Source organism: Camellia sinensis, chromosome 2 (assembly GCF_055761805.1).
Source record: "Camellia sinensis isolate YWXY chromosome 2, ASM5576180v1, whole genome shotgun sequence".
Lineage (NCBI taxonomy): Eukaryota > Viridiplantae > Streptophyta > Magnoliopsida > Ericales > Theaceae > Camellia > Camellia sinensis.
The window spans coordinates 13857036-13871657 of record NC_138962.1 but is presented as its reverse complement, the minus strand read 5'-3'; the positions used below and the strand labels follow the sequence as shown (position 1 = coordinate 13871657).

Sequence of the window (14622 nt, the reverse complement as noted above, 5' to 3'; positions counted from 1 at the left end):
ATAGAGAGAGAGAGGAGAGAGTTCAGTGTTTAGTGTATCTCACCAAATGATCATTTGCCTCAGCATGGGGGGCGCAGACACGCTTATATACTTTTTGTACCTCAAATCTACTCCCATTAGTCTCTCAACACGTGGTGCTACTATCCCATTTGTCAGCACAAATCCAGCAATCACCACCTAACCAAACTGTTAGGATATCTTGGCTGAGCCCGGCAGACCGGCGGAACCACCTCGGCTTCTCATGACCGCGCTGCACGGCGTACCTGAGTGATCCACTCGCCGAGCCCCAGAACGACCGAGCTTGGTTGCATTCCGGCAAGCCGAGCTCGAGGTAGGTCGAACCAGTTAGCTGTAGGCCTTCCTGCCGAGCTGAACGCACGAACCGTGGAATCCGGAATGGCAGGCAGTGTTCTCGGTCGAGCAACTTCAAGTAGCCCGGTTTCTACACAAATGAGCCCAAGTAGCTCGGCCCAACATGGCCCCTGTGCCTTAACCAAGCAAAACCTCTCTGGACAAGCCCAAGATACCGTGGCCCGAACGTGTTCGGCACTCAACTTGCCCGGCCTTTGCCATGGCCCATTTCAGCTCATAAAATCTCCCTCTCACCTTCTATTACTAAACATGGGAAAAAGACCTTAGACTAATTTTTTCTGCAATAAAAAATTCTTTTTATAGATAAATTCATTCAAAAAAATTAATAATAATGATATAGTAATATTATTATTATAAATAAATTTACTTTTAATGACGTTTTGTTTTGAAATGAAAAATTCACAATCAATTTATCATTATATATAAATTTTTTATTTATAATATTACTATAAAATAATATATTGTGGGCCCACTAAAAATGCCATTTGCAGCCCCCCACTCCTTGTGTGGGATTTAGTGATGCTGCTGCACGCGCAGCAGCAACTGTTGTGCATCAAAATGGGCCCATTTTAGGGCCTATTTTGATAATCCGAACCGTTCACATTTTAGAATACATTAAGTAGAACATGCCTAAAAAAAATTAAGTTAATCGGATATCGTTTACCTATTCATTCACTCACATTTGTATTCATTTTAATACTTTAATTTACAATTATTATTTATTTTTATAGATACAAATATGAGTGGATGAATAAGTAAACGATATCCGATTAACTTGATTTTTTGTAAGCATGTTCTACTTGATATATTTTAAAATATGAACGGTTCGAATTATCAAAATGAGCCCCAAAATGGGCCCATTTTGACGCACAACAGGTGCTGCTGCACAATCTGCGCAGCAGCATCACTAAATCCCCTTGTGTGCGTGTGTTGGTCTTTTTTTGCTCTTCCTTCTCACTTTGTTAAGGTGCACTGGACTAGACAAGCATTAATATGAGACAGCAATAATTAGCTAAGCTAATGGAGAGCAATTTTATCAAAAAATAGGCTCTGGGTTATGTTGATTTTATGTTAGGCAAAGCAAACTAGGGGCTGGGTGGGTGTGGAGTGGGTTGGTCGTGGTGGAACAGCGGCGCTTGTTGGACTTGGTAATCACATTCACATTCACATTCACATACATACTAGTATAGTATTATATGGCCAGCAGTTTAGACTTTAGAGATTATATTATTATTACTATATATAGATACAGATACATTATAGGGGCTGATTTGGCGGGTGCAGTCAAAATATATATATACATATATATGATGGATTGAATTAATGGTGCCTCATTTCTTCAAAACAAGTTCCTATAATATATTCTATTTTAATGATCAAATCGTCTCCCAAAATTCATTTTGCTTTCCCTTCAAATAATACACCCTCTGTTATCAGACCAACAGAGGTGGGTCAAGTTACGCTCCATTTAAAATTTTAAGATTTAAATTTTAATTGAATAAAGTACAAACTCAATTTTAATTTATCATCAAGCCTTTTGAATTTTCTTTATAATAATTTTACTACTTTTCCCCCCCATATGCGAATGGAACCTAACTTGGAATCCAACTACCATGTAGTTGGTTCTCTATCTCTAATAACTTTTATTTTTGTGAGAAAAATATTATCTAAATTAATCATTTTTATAAAATTTTCTTATTTACTAACATGAAACCGGATAATGAAATTTTATAATTTGAAAGGAATCTATTACAATATTATGATAGATGTCATATTAACAACTAGGGATGTAATTGGTTTGGTATAGTCGGTATTTAGGTAAAAAATTACACCGAACCGATAATGTCGATTTTATTATTTTGGACACCGATGCAGACTACTTCTCCTCAAATCGCACCGAACCGAAACCGATTGAAACGGTTCGGTTTGGTGTGGTTTAATCAGTTTAGGATTTTTCAAACTTGAGCTACTTTTAAATATAATCATTAATCTATATAAAAATATTAAATTAGTTATTATCTACTATTCAAACATATCCAATCCATCCATTTAATACATACTTTTCAATTCCTAAATTAACAAAAATAAAAAGAAAAAAAAAAGTTTGAAAATACTAAGGTTCCAAGAATAATGAGTTAGAGTTAAGATTATATATAATAAGAGTTTACAAAATTAGGTTATAAAGATGATAAGGTAAATTAATTAAGGTTAATAATTTATTATACTTATTAATATCATTATATAATTATATACATATATATATATATATATTATAAATATAATATATATTGAAGGGTCGGTTTTGATTTAAATCGTGCACAAGGTGCTTAAACCGATATCGAACTGAAAATAAAAAAAAATCAAATTTTAAAACCGCACAGACCGATTCTTGTTAAAAAATAGACCAAATATGACCGATTTGATCCAGTTCAATCGGTTTGGTCGATTTTTTCAGTTTTTCTTACATCCCTATTAACAACAATAAAATAAAATAAAATAAAAAATAGTTATAAATTCAATATACATCATATGTGGTGCATTTTTAATTATATACAGGCATGTAATTAAAATAAGTTACTTTAAATAAATTTGTTGCTCCAACATATAATGAAATTAATTCGACATAGACTTCATGAACCCTAATTAATTTACTCGACAAATTGATATGGTGAACATATTTCAATTTTCTTTTATACTCTGGATGAAATATTTATATGTCCTCCGACTATTGGGGACTAATAAATAACTCCCCATGGTGAGATCCAACGCATTGTGTAAGGTATATATAAAAGTGGGTCTTAGTCCTACACCTTGACTTGAAGATGGAAGGCATGGGTGGAACCAAAAATGTAAATTAATTTGCATTTGAATAGCTAGGCCTCTTTTTTTTTTTGTTTTTTTCTTTCCTTTTTTATTTTTATTTATTCAAGAATTTCTAGGTCTTCGTAAGATACATTGGCGCCAACCACTTGAGACTAGGAAGTAGTAGTGACGACCTAGCGTGAGACTCAACCAATATATTTATTTATTGAGTAATATTTTATAAATTAATAGATTTTATATATATATATATATATATATATTTTAAATTTTTAATATAATAGTTATCATATTATTAAACCGGATTTTGTTTTAGATTCTAAATTTTTATTATTACATGACATATTTAGTTAGGAAGAAAAAAATTTAAATTAAATTTAAATTTATTTATTTGTATGGTGTTTTTCTTATTTATTTTGATGTGGCTTTAATGAGAGTATCTTTATGATCTACTTCTTTATTCTCTCTCTGTATATTTATTTAATTATTTTCTTTGAATAATTAATCAAGTTTTCTAATTTAAAAAAAAAAAAATCCTTATCTCATGACAATGGTGTGGCACTAGTAATTACTTTCACTCCTTGTTCTGGAACTGAAATGACGAAGATGAAGAAGGAAGACTGAGGATCTAGAGGTGGATTGGGGGGGTATGAATATCGTGATGAATGATGGTCTGGTAGCTCATTTTTGAATAACTCCATCATCCATCAATAAATATTGTGACCAATTGAAGGCTTAAGATCAAGAATTTACTTGAACAAAATACTTTCTTACTGAGTATGATACTTGAGTTTGAAAAGACTAACATACCCAAAAAAATTTATTTTTAAATATTTTATGTGTTTATACATATATATATCTTTTATTTTTTTAAACAAAATGATTATTCGCTCAGGCATCGTGTGTTGTTATAATATATATGTATATATTTCAGTGGAAAACTTCACTTCTTTTGTTTTTTTTTTTTAAAAAAAAGAAGATAAATTGAGATTAAGTTTGAATTTTAAATTTGTGAAGAGTAAAAAAAATTAATTTTTTATTTTTTTATTACAAAAAAATCGATTAGTCAAACAATTGAAATAAGAACACTTATTGATTAGTCAAACAATAAGAGAGACAAAAAAATTGAAGTTTGCGAAATCAAAATTTTAATATATAAATTGGAACCTATTTTGACATGTTCCATTAATTATAACAGGAAGAATGAGATGGAAGAAAATGTTCATTTGAATATTTGAGAGGGTATTCTTGTGATTTTAGTCACAAATCTTAGGTTAGGAGTAATCCCGTCAAAGATAGAGTTGAGAAAGTTGGTGGAAATGGGGGAATGGATGGCCAAAATGAAAAAATAATTAAAGAGAGAAAGAAACGACCCAACTTATTCCTGCCTACTGCGTTACACCCACACCACACCTACACACTACGCATGATTCACATCACATCACATCATTGGAAAAATGGTTACATATATTATCATTTATTTATTTGCTCATTCTAACCACAAACTAGCAATTAAATTTACAAGTACGAACAAAAAAATTGAGATAAATATGTATATTTTCGGTTCACATCCTTTTTTGAGGATGTTATAGAATTTTACATTGTATTAAATTTTCAGTACATGATATGAGATTATTATCTTGTTAAATTTTATATAATAATAATTTCAAACAATGTTCAAATATACTAATTACAAATGTTCAAATATACCATGGTACAAAATAATAACAAAAAAAATTTATAAAAAATAACCTCTCTTGTAGGAACCTTAAGAAACATTGCTAATGTCACCACACTGTTAAATTGTATAAACTTCGAGGAGCTGCCGGCTTAGCGGGCAAAATTTGGGACCTAAAAATTAATCAAAGTGTGGATAAATTGGGTCAGAGACTTGGTTATAAAAATATATACATTTAGAAGAGTTCTAACCCAAGAGTCCATAAAGGAATTTTTTAACCCACTTAATCTCATGTATTTATACTTTTATTTCATAAAATCTTTTTTTCTTGATTTACACTATTTTCTCAGACTCTTATGCATATTTAATATTTATATTTAATGTTGGGGGAGGAGAGAGAAGGGAAAGAACCAAGGTATAGAAAATTTTATATACAAATTAAATAATATTGATGTTATTATTTTATACTATTATATAATGTGAATATATTTTTAATTAACAACACATTAAAAATATTCTCTCTCATCTTCACAACACCTTTCCGAAAAATTATTTCTCATCTAATATAGTGATGTGAACGTTTACAACATGTGAATCTTCTTACTTTCAATTGACAACACATTAAAAATAACATTCATTATATTTTTAATTAATAACACATTCTTATTCACAACATGTAGTGATCTGAACGTTCATAATATGTGAACATTCTCTCTCGTTTAATGTAGTGATTTGAATGTTTACATTCATATGTTTTAGTATGAATATTCACATCATGTAATTGGCAACATAATGACAAAAATTCATTTCAAATTAATGTGAATATTCATTTCAATTACATGATATGAATATTCACATCATGTAATTGACAACATAATGACAAAAATTTATTTCAAATTAATATGAATATAATGACAATCAACATCCTAATACATAAGAATTACCAAAACATAATGACAATCAACATTAAATATCAACATTAATAGGGAGCATGAGAGATTGAGGGTGTTCTGGTCTTCTTACCTCAAATAGGACCTAATAAAATAGTCAAAAAGAATATGGATTAGATGGAATACAACTCTTAGAAAGATGATTTATCAAAAAAGTTCCCATATTATATGATATAACATTGGGCTGTCATATATGATGTTTAGGGGTGTAAGAAGGGCACGGTCCAAGCCATTCGGCCTTGGGCTTGGGCAGGCTTCAGACAGTCCACAGGCTCGCAGGCCATTTTTACAACTCTAATGATGCTTTACATATGTTTAATCATATTATTTTATGAGTTTTATATGATATATGTGATGAAATCATATGAAGAGCTAATTAAATAATATAAACCTTTAATATTATATAAATAGAATTTGTAAATAAAAATTCAAAATTAAATTATATAGCCATTTATTGAAAGTAAAAAATTCATCACATTTTTTTTAATAATTGAAAATAATATTAGTACATTATTTTATATGCTTTTCTCATACATATTTTTTGATATATTTAATAATTTTGAAAAATATAACATTTCAACTGCAAGTATAAAAAATAATTTTAGTTGAATGAAAAAATTTATGAGTTTAACTTTTAATATTTTATCAAAAAAAAGACTTATAATTTGTTTTCACTAATATGATTCTTATTTTTATTTTTTTAAATTTTGCCCCACATTTTTCCATAGCACGTGATATTACAATCGTGCTGTGGGTCCATATGGGCTTTCGAAGTCTACAGCAAACCATTGTGGAATGAAGGATTTTATTTTATTTTATTAGCACACCCTATAAATATTGGGCCTAAGACATAGCCATTCGCTCCAACCCAAATCTAGCTTTGTTTAGCTCAGGCAATAAAAAATAAGAAAAAACAAAGCCCTGCAATTGCCTCCTCTTCCTCTTCCTCTTCCTCCTCCTCCTCCTCCTCCTCCTCCTCGCTCGAATTTAGTAATTGAATCGGCAACGGACGGAGTGGTCGAAGAAGAAAATGGAGCGATCGATCAAACCCATCCAGCAGCAGCATCACCAAATCCCCTCCCCGGCGGCTCTGAAGCCACTATCCAAGGGCACAAAGGCGTCGGAGGCCGTGCCCCTCCCTCTCTACCTCACTAACGGCGTCTTCTTCACCTTATTCTTCTCCGTGGTTTACTACCTACTCAGCCGCTGGCGCGAGAAGATCCGCAACTCCACCCCTCTCCACCTCATCACCCTCTCCGAGATCGCCGCCATCGTTGCCTTCGTTGCTTCCTTCATCTACCTCCTCGGCTTCTTTGGCATCGGCTTCGTCCAGTCTTTGTTTCTCCGCTCTTCCCACGACGACGTCTGGGGCTCCGATGACGACCTCGACCTTCAAGAACAAGACGTTGACCAGATTCTCCTCAAGGACGACACTCGTTCCACTCCCTGCGCGGCCGCACCTCCTCCTCCTTCCGTTGTCGATTTCCCTTCAAAACCCAAGGAGGAGGCAGCAGCTTTTGAATCATCGGACGAGGAAATCATCAAGTCCGTAGTTGCTGGAACCACTCCCTCTTATGCCCTGGAGTCGAAGCTCGGGGATTGCTACAGAGCCACAGCTATTAGGCGGGAGGCATTGCAGAGGATGACTGGGAAGTCGCTTGATGGGCTGCCCTTGGATGGCTTCGACTACGAGTCAATTCTGGGGCAGTGCTGCGAGATGCCTGTAGGATATGTTCAGATCCCGGTGGGTATAGCGGGTCCTCTCTTGCTGGACGGCAAGGAGTATTCGGTTCCGATGGCCACAACAGAGGGTTGCTTGGTGGCCAGTACCAACAGGGGTTGCAAAGCCATTTACGTCTCCGGTGGGGCAAGCAGCGTCGTGTTGAGGGATGCTATGACCAGGGCTCCTATTGTCAGGTTCGCCTCCGCCAAGAGGGCCGCCCAATTGAAGTTCTTCATGGAAGATCCCCACAATTTCGAAACTCTGTCCCTCCATTTTAACCGGTTCGTGTTGAGTATTTTTTGTCTTTTTAAATAAATGAATTCCCTCTTCGGTTTCTTCTTGTTTGTGTTTGTATGTGTTATACTATATGAGCATTATGAGTATTCTCTAACTTATTCACGCGCCTCGGATATGCAGGTCTAGCCGATTTGGTAGGCTACAGAACATTAAATGCGCGATTGCTGGGAAGAATCTGTACATGAGGTTCTCGTGCAGCACCGGAGACGCCATGGGAATGAACATGGTATCCAAAGGTGTACAGAACGTTTTGGATTTCCTTAAGAATGACTACTCGGACATGGATGTGATTGGCATATCTGGTACTTAGAATATTGTTTTATAACAATCAAATAAAATACTCTCTCTCTCTCTTTCTCTCTTTGTGCAGCACAGCAATCGATGATTGATATGGTTTTGTTGTTGTTGTTGTAAATTTGGCAGGAAACTTCTGTTCGGACAAGAAGCCAGCTGCAGTGAACTGGATAGAAGGACGGGGTAAGTCAGTTGTTTGCGAGGTTATAATAAAGGAGGAGGTAGTGGAGAAGGTTCTAAAAACAGATGTTGCATCATTGGTGGAGCTAAACATGCTGAAGAACCTCACGGGTTCAGCCATGGCAGGAGCACTAGGGGGATTCAATGCCCATGCGAGTAACATAGTTTCAGCAATCTATATAGCCACGGGACAAGATCCGGCGCAGAACATAGAGAGTTCACACTGCATCACAATGATGGAAGCAGTGAACCAAGGGAAGGACCTTCACGTGTCGGTAACAATGCCTTGTATTGAGGTGGGGACGGTGGGAGGGGGTACCCAGTTGGCATCACAGTCGGCGTGTCTGAACCTGCTTGGGGTCAAGGGAGCAAGCAAAGAGTCAGCTGGATCAAACGCAAGGCTGTTGGCCACAATTGTAGCTGCTTCTGTTCTTGCTGGGGAGCTTTCTCTCATGTCAGCTATTGCTGCTGGACAGCTTGTCAAAAGCCACATGAAGTACAACAGATCTAACAAAGATGTTTCCAGACTTGACCACCACCAGACCACTACCCATAAATCATCGTAAATCATAAATCCTAATCCTAATCCTAATCCTGTCAGCAATTACAATTGCCCATCTCTCTGTCTCTCTCTTCCATATTATATTTCAGGCATTCATAACAAAAAAATAAAAAAACAAAAAAAAAACAAAAAGCAAAAACAAAAAAAGAGCCACCCCCACCCCCACCCACAGCACAAGCTGTTACTGTATAAGAATAATAATTGCAGAGGTCAGCTGGTGGTACTAACAAGATGATATGCATGTATGGAGGATAAGCTGCTAACTCGAACAAAACTGTTTTGTGGTTTGTTTGTTTGTATGTTTTGTATTTGTATTACTGAGCAAGGTTGGGGGGTGGCCCGCCATTAGTTCTTAGTCTTGTAATTTTTATTTATTTATTTTTCTCCTCAAAGTTCAGTCTGTTTATGTTGTACTCACAAGTCTTCTTTTGTATCTACACTTCAATAATATATTCAATCAAGGACATTTCAATTGGGATGCAAGAGTTTCAGGAGGGGTTTTGCCATGGATCTCCACCAAAGTAAGTTTTTTTTTTTTTGTTTTTATTTGGACAGAAAAATGTCAGTAAACGCGGCGCCCATTCCAAGATAAACGATGAATGTGATTCAACTCGCACTTATGGCCCCCAAAACCAGTTGGGAAGCGGGGGAAGCGGGTTGACTTTTTGATTTTTTGATTTTTTTGACTATTTTAGTCTGGATTTAAAAATTTGATTTGAGAAGGATTTTTTGATTTTTTAATTTTTTTGAGTTTTTTTTTGTGAAAGAGAATATAATGATTATGGGTTGGATGTGATATTTTGTTTGTTATGGCTAAAATAGCTTATTTTATTTTTTGTGACTAAAATAGTCAAAAAAGTCTGCAAATCCACTTGCCAAACACAGGCAGAATATAAGGTATCATTATTATTATAAAATTAAAGAAAACAAAAAGGGAAGAGTCATGGGTTGTTTTTCCAAACTAAGCTCCATACTAGGTTCTGTTTGGCAAGGGTTTTTGTGACTATTTTAGTCATTAATGATAAAATATGTTATTTTAGTCATAATAAATAAAATATCACATCTAATCCATAATTATCACACTATTCTCTTACAAAAAAAAGCTAAAAAAGTCAAAAAGTTCTTCTCAAACTAAGTTTTTTTAGCCTAGGCTAAAATAGCTAAAAAATTCAAAAAATTAAAAAGTCAACCCACTTCCCAAACGGAGGCTAAATTATTTTCTAAACTAAGTCTAGTTTGGTCAAAATTTTCAAACTAAGTTGAAGCGTGTTTACAAAACACATTTTCAATAAATTTCTGACCCAGGCGGACAAAATCAACAAAATCATGAAGGTGTGGTTAGAAAACACGACTTTAATTAAGAAACATTTGTTGCTATTAGCGTTTTTAGGCTTAAATAGTAATGCAATTTAGAAACATGCTTTGAACAGAAAGCGTAATTTGTAACCACGCTTTTAACAGAAAGTGTGATTTATAACTACGCTTTTAACAGAAAGCTGTTATAAATTGGCCCACCCCCCTTACTTGCTACCACGCTTTTAAAGACTTCTCTTTCTTTTCCCCCAAAACCCGAACCAGTTCCTCCTTTTCTCTGTTACTCTGTACTCTCTTTCTCTTTCTTTGTGGGTTGCTCTCTGTTCTCTCTCTTTGTAGGTCGCTCTCTGCTCTCTATCTCTCTCTCTATGGGTCACTCTCTGCTCTCTTCTAAAGTCTGGATTGTCCTTTCAAATTGCCCATCAGTTTGCGGGTGATAAGCCATGCTAAACGTCAAAGTGGTTCCCAAAGCTTCTTGCAATTTGTTTCAGAAGTGAGACACGAAGCGGGGGTCTCTATCGGATATGATTGAAATTGGGGTGCTGTGCAAACGAATGATTTCCTTAATGTATAGAGTGACGAACCTAGAGAGGGAGTACATGATTATGATTGGTAGAAAATGCCTTGACTTTGTCAATCGATATATGATAACCCATATTGCATCATTCTTTAAGACTGATTGCAGTAGCCTTACCACGAAATCTATAGTAATGTGCTCCGATTTCCATTCGGGAATAGGGAGTGCTTGTAACATTTCTGTAGGTCTCTGATGTTCTCCTTTAACCTGTTGACAATGCAGGCATTTGGAGACATGGCTTGCTATGTCTTTCTTCATTCTTGTCCACCAGAAGTATTCCTTTAGATTGTGATACATCTTCATATTGCCAGGGTGGATCGCAAACTTCGAGCTATGAGCTTCTACCAATATATTTTTCTTGAGTTTTGGAAGGTCGGGTACACAAATTCGATTTCGAAATTTTAGCATCTCATTGCTTATCGTAAAGTCAGGATCGGGCATGCTTCTTTGCTTCTCGTACTTTTTCTTCACAAGTTTGTCTTCACTTTGGTGGACTCTGATTTCTTCAATCAATTCGGGTTCCACAACTATGTTGGCAAGCAGTTCATTGATCTTGCGGGGAATGAGGGTACATGCCAAATTTTTGGTCGTCTTTCGACTCAATGCGTTTGCTACTACGTTAGCTTTGCCAGGATGGTAATGGATCTCTATATCATAGTCCTTCATAATTTCTAGCTATCGTCGTTGCCTCATATTCAGTTCTTTTTGTGTAAACAGATATTTGAGACTCTTGTGATCTGTGTAAATTTCGCAGGTTACTCCGTAGAGATAATGACGCCAGATTTTGAGGGCAAAGATTACTACGGCTAATTCCAGATCATGGGTCAGGTAGTTCTTCTCATGGGTCTTTAGTTGACGTGAGACATATGCAACGACCTTCCCATTTTGCATAAGAACGCAACCCAAACCATTGTATGAGGCATCATTATAAATTATGAACCATTCTATTTCTGTGGGGAGTGCTAGTATAGGAGCCGTCACGAGTCTGTTCTTTAATTCTTGGAAGCAATGTTCTTACTTGTCCGTCCATTCAAAGGGTGTGTTCTTCTGAGTTAGTTAGGTCAAGGGTGATGCTATCTTCAAGAAATCTTGCACGAAGCACCGGTAATAGCCGGCTAGACCCAAGAAGCTTCGAATCTCGGACACATTAATAGGTCGTGGCCAATCCATGATTGCTGCAACCTTTTGGGGGTCAACTGAGATGCCATCTTTGTTAATGACATGACCGAGGAAGTGTACACTAGTGATCCAGAAATCACATTTTTTCAACTTGGCAAAAAGCTTGTGATCACATAGTGTTTGTAGAACTCTTCGCAAGTGGTGCTCATGATCTTCTGGCAATTTGGAGTATATGTGTAACAAGCCCGCCGGGGGGGGGGGGGACATCGCTACAGTTCGGACTCGATTTGTGTCACGGTTCTTAATCTGAACCAAAGAGTCCAAATCTGGCAAATCGTTTTGAGAAACAGATTTTTGAAAAAGTAGTGCCAAACATGGACTGCTTTGCCAGATACAGAGTCGCCACCTAAATATTTTTTATGGGAGAATTTAGGAAACCCTGACTCGGTGCCGAAGGCCACATGCCCGTCATCACCGGAGTTGTCTTAGCTCGGGAGCTTGGGTACGATCGGGGAAGGTCAGCTATGCGCACCCCCTTTCGCCCGGTCCGAAGACCGGCCTCTACTAACCATGATATCCGATTTTGAAAACGCTATGTGTTCTTATTCCATTTATTAGCCTAGAATTACTATGTTATGCGCGCAGCAAACAAGTATAGACCAAATCGCCCAAATTGAAAATAAAACGTTTTATGTTCGTTTTGAAAATGGTTTGCTACTCGCAAGTAGGCTAAAATGCAGATTTTGCCACCCTCAAGTGGGCTTTTGGAAAAGATGGTTTTGGCCACTATCTAGTGGGCTTAAAATTCACAATTTTAACGCATTATCCCAATTTAAGCAATTTGACCTCCACCCACAGGCATTCAAGCAGTTTATCTCATGTAAGCACTTAGCCGCATGGCAAGCATACTATTATGGCAACATTCACACGCGTGCTGGATGCTAAAGCAAAAATACTTACATTGTACTCCGTGCCAAAACAGTAAACTAGTTAGCAAACATGCATGTCCTAGTTCATGTTAAAAGTGGCTAATGCATCACATGCAAAATGCGATCTAGGCAGGCTCGGCTAGCCCTAAACATGGTATGTGAAAATGCACAATTATCACATATTCAGTTTAGAATTTGAAATACAAATGCGGTTAGCGTGATGTACCGAGCCTAATATATGCAATACAAATGCATGGATGCACGCATGCATAGCATAAGGTATGCTAATTTCAAAAATGCCCTAATCTACCATCATAAGCAGGTAAATAAAAGGGAAGAAAGAAATGGGGATTGGAAGACATACACACCACCCACACACACTTATTACAGATTTGCCCTCACTCGGAGGGCCCAAATAAATATTACAGTCCCAAAATAATAAACGAATAAAATTATTACAAAATTTCTGATTTAATTTAAAGGAAAAGATGGCAAAGGAAAGAAGAGGGTAGCCGCAGCCTCTGCCTCGGGATGCGCGAATGATGCATGCTCGAATCCGTCTCGCCCGAAAAATCGGTACTGTACTCCTGCCGCCTCTGTTTATACTGCCTTGTCTTTCTGAAAATTGCCAAAGTACTGGAGCATGTTCCTTGCATCCTGCAGAGCACCACCGGCCGGACAGAATTCCCACCGGCACTTCACAGTTCCCATCGGCATTTTTTGGATTCCTCGGCACTCCATATATTGCCGGTCGGCATTAAATTCTGCCGGTCGGCAGAAACTTCCTGCAGAAGACAATTTGACAGCAAACAGAGAACAGACAGTGCATAGCATGGGCTTTTCAGGTACATGTGGGCATGGTTGTGCTTCTTATCATGTTTTGAACTCAAAGAAGCACGACCCTCGATCTTTGAGCCATCAATGGAGCATGATGACCCAAGGGATCAAATTCGCCACTCAATGTAAGGATGCATGCAACAAACAAAATGAGATCCGAAGCCTTATCATGTCGAAGTCAAAGGCCCCGGTGACCGAGAATCAAGGTACATTGCATCACTTGGAGTATGAATGTCCCTTGACCCTCATATTTGGCTTGACACCCCAAGCCAAATGATGCAATGCATGTTATGCTCACAAGGCTCAAAATGCAACATGGTACCAAGATGTAAAGCACAACAAGCACTATGCAACCAACATGACAAATGTGTAATGCCAAGCATGCAAGGTGCAAATGTGGTGCAAACATAGACCAATTTGGTAATGGGATTAGCATGCTATGAGGCTTAATGAAGCAATCATGCAACTTACATGAAACAAGCATGCAATGGAGCCTCAAAGTGATAAAGGTGCGGACCCTTATTCACCTCAAAACAGCACCAAGAGTGCTCAAAATGATGGACAACAACTCATGTTAACAAGCAAACTTATGGTCCCAAGATTTAGGCACAAAAAGGAGGCAACTTACTCCCACCAACATGACCTCTCATGGCATGATTAAAACAAGTAAAAACAGAATTTTTACATGCAAAATGGGACTCCAAAAACTCCTAAAATGGCAGCCAAGATGACCCCCCCCAAGAGGCATATGCACTAAGGCTCATTCCTAGGCACAAAAGGGTACACCCTCAAGGCATCAAAGAGGTCGTGCATGCACACATACGAACATGATTCTTGGACTAAAATGTGGTCCTAGATGACATTAAATCATGAGGGTAATCACAACCATGCATGCTAGAGGTCAACATACTTAAAGCTTTTAAGCCAAAATGCAAAGCAACCCTAACAAACATGTCAAGCATGAATAAAT

At 36.8% G+C, this 14622-nt stretch overlaps 1 protein-coding gene across 1 annotated transcript; it reads left to right on the top strand.

Annotated features, from left to right (window-relative positions):
• The first annotated feature begins 6665 nt into the window (after positions 1-6665).
• On the top strand, positions 6666-9359 carry LOC114283426 (3-hydroxy-3-methylglutaryl-coenzyme A reductase). Its single transcript, XM_028226233.2, has 3 exons — positions 6666-7824; positions 7961-8142; positions 8264-9359. The coding sequence occupies exons 1-3, from the start codon at positions 6851-6853 to the stop codon at positions 8878-8880; spliced, it is 1773 nt and encodes a 590-aa protein (XP_028082034.2). The 5' UTR covers positions 6666-6850; the 3' UTR covers positions 8881-9359.
• Positions 9360-14622: the final 5263 nt, after the last annotated feature.

Excerpts from the sequence above, each read along its gene's own strand:
- LOC114283426 (XM_028226233.2), top strand. The coding sequence starts at position 6,851 with ATGGAGCGATCGATCAAACCCATCCAGCAGCAGCATCACCAAATCCCC. Across the intron at positions 7,825-7,960 it reads CTGTCCCTCCATTTTAACCG|GTCTAGCCGATTTGGTAGGC; the intron begins GTTCGTGTTGAG and ends TCGGATATGCAG. Across the intron at positions 8,143-8,263 it reads GGATGTGATTGGCATATCTG|GAAACTTCTGTTCGGACAAG; the intron begins GTACTTAGAATA and ends TAAATTTGGCAG.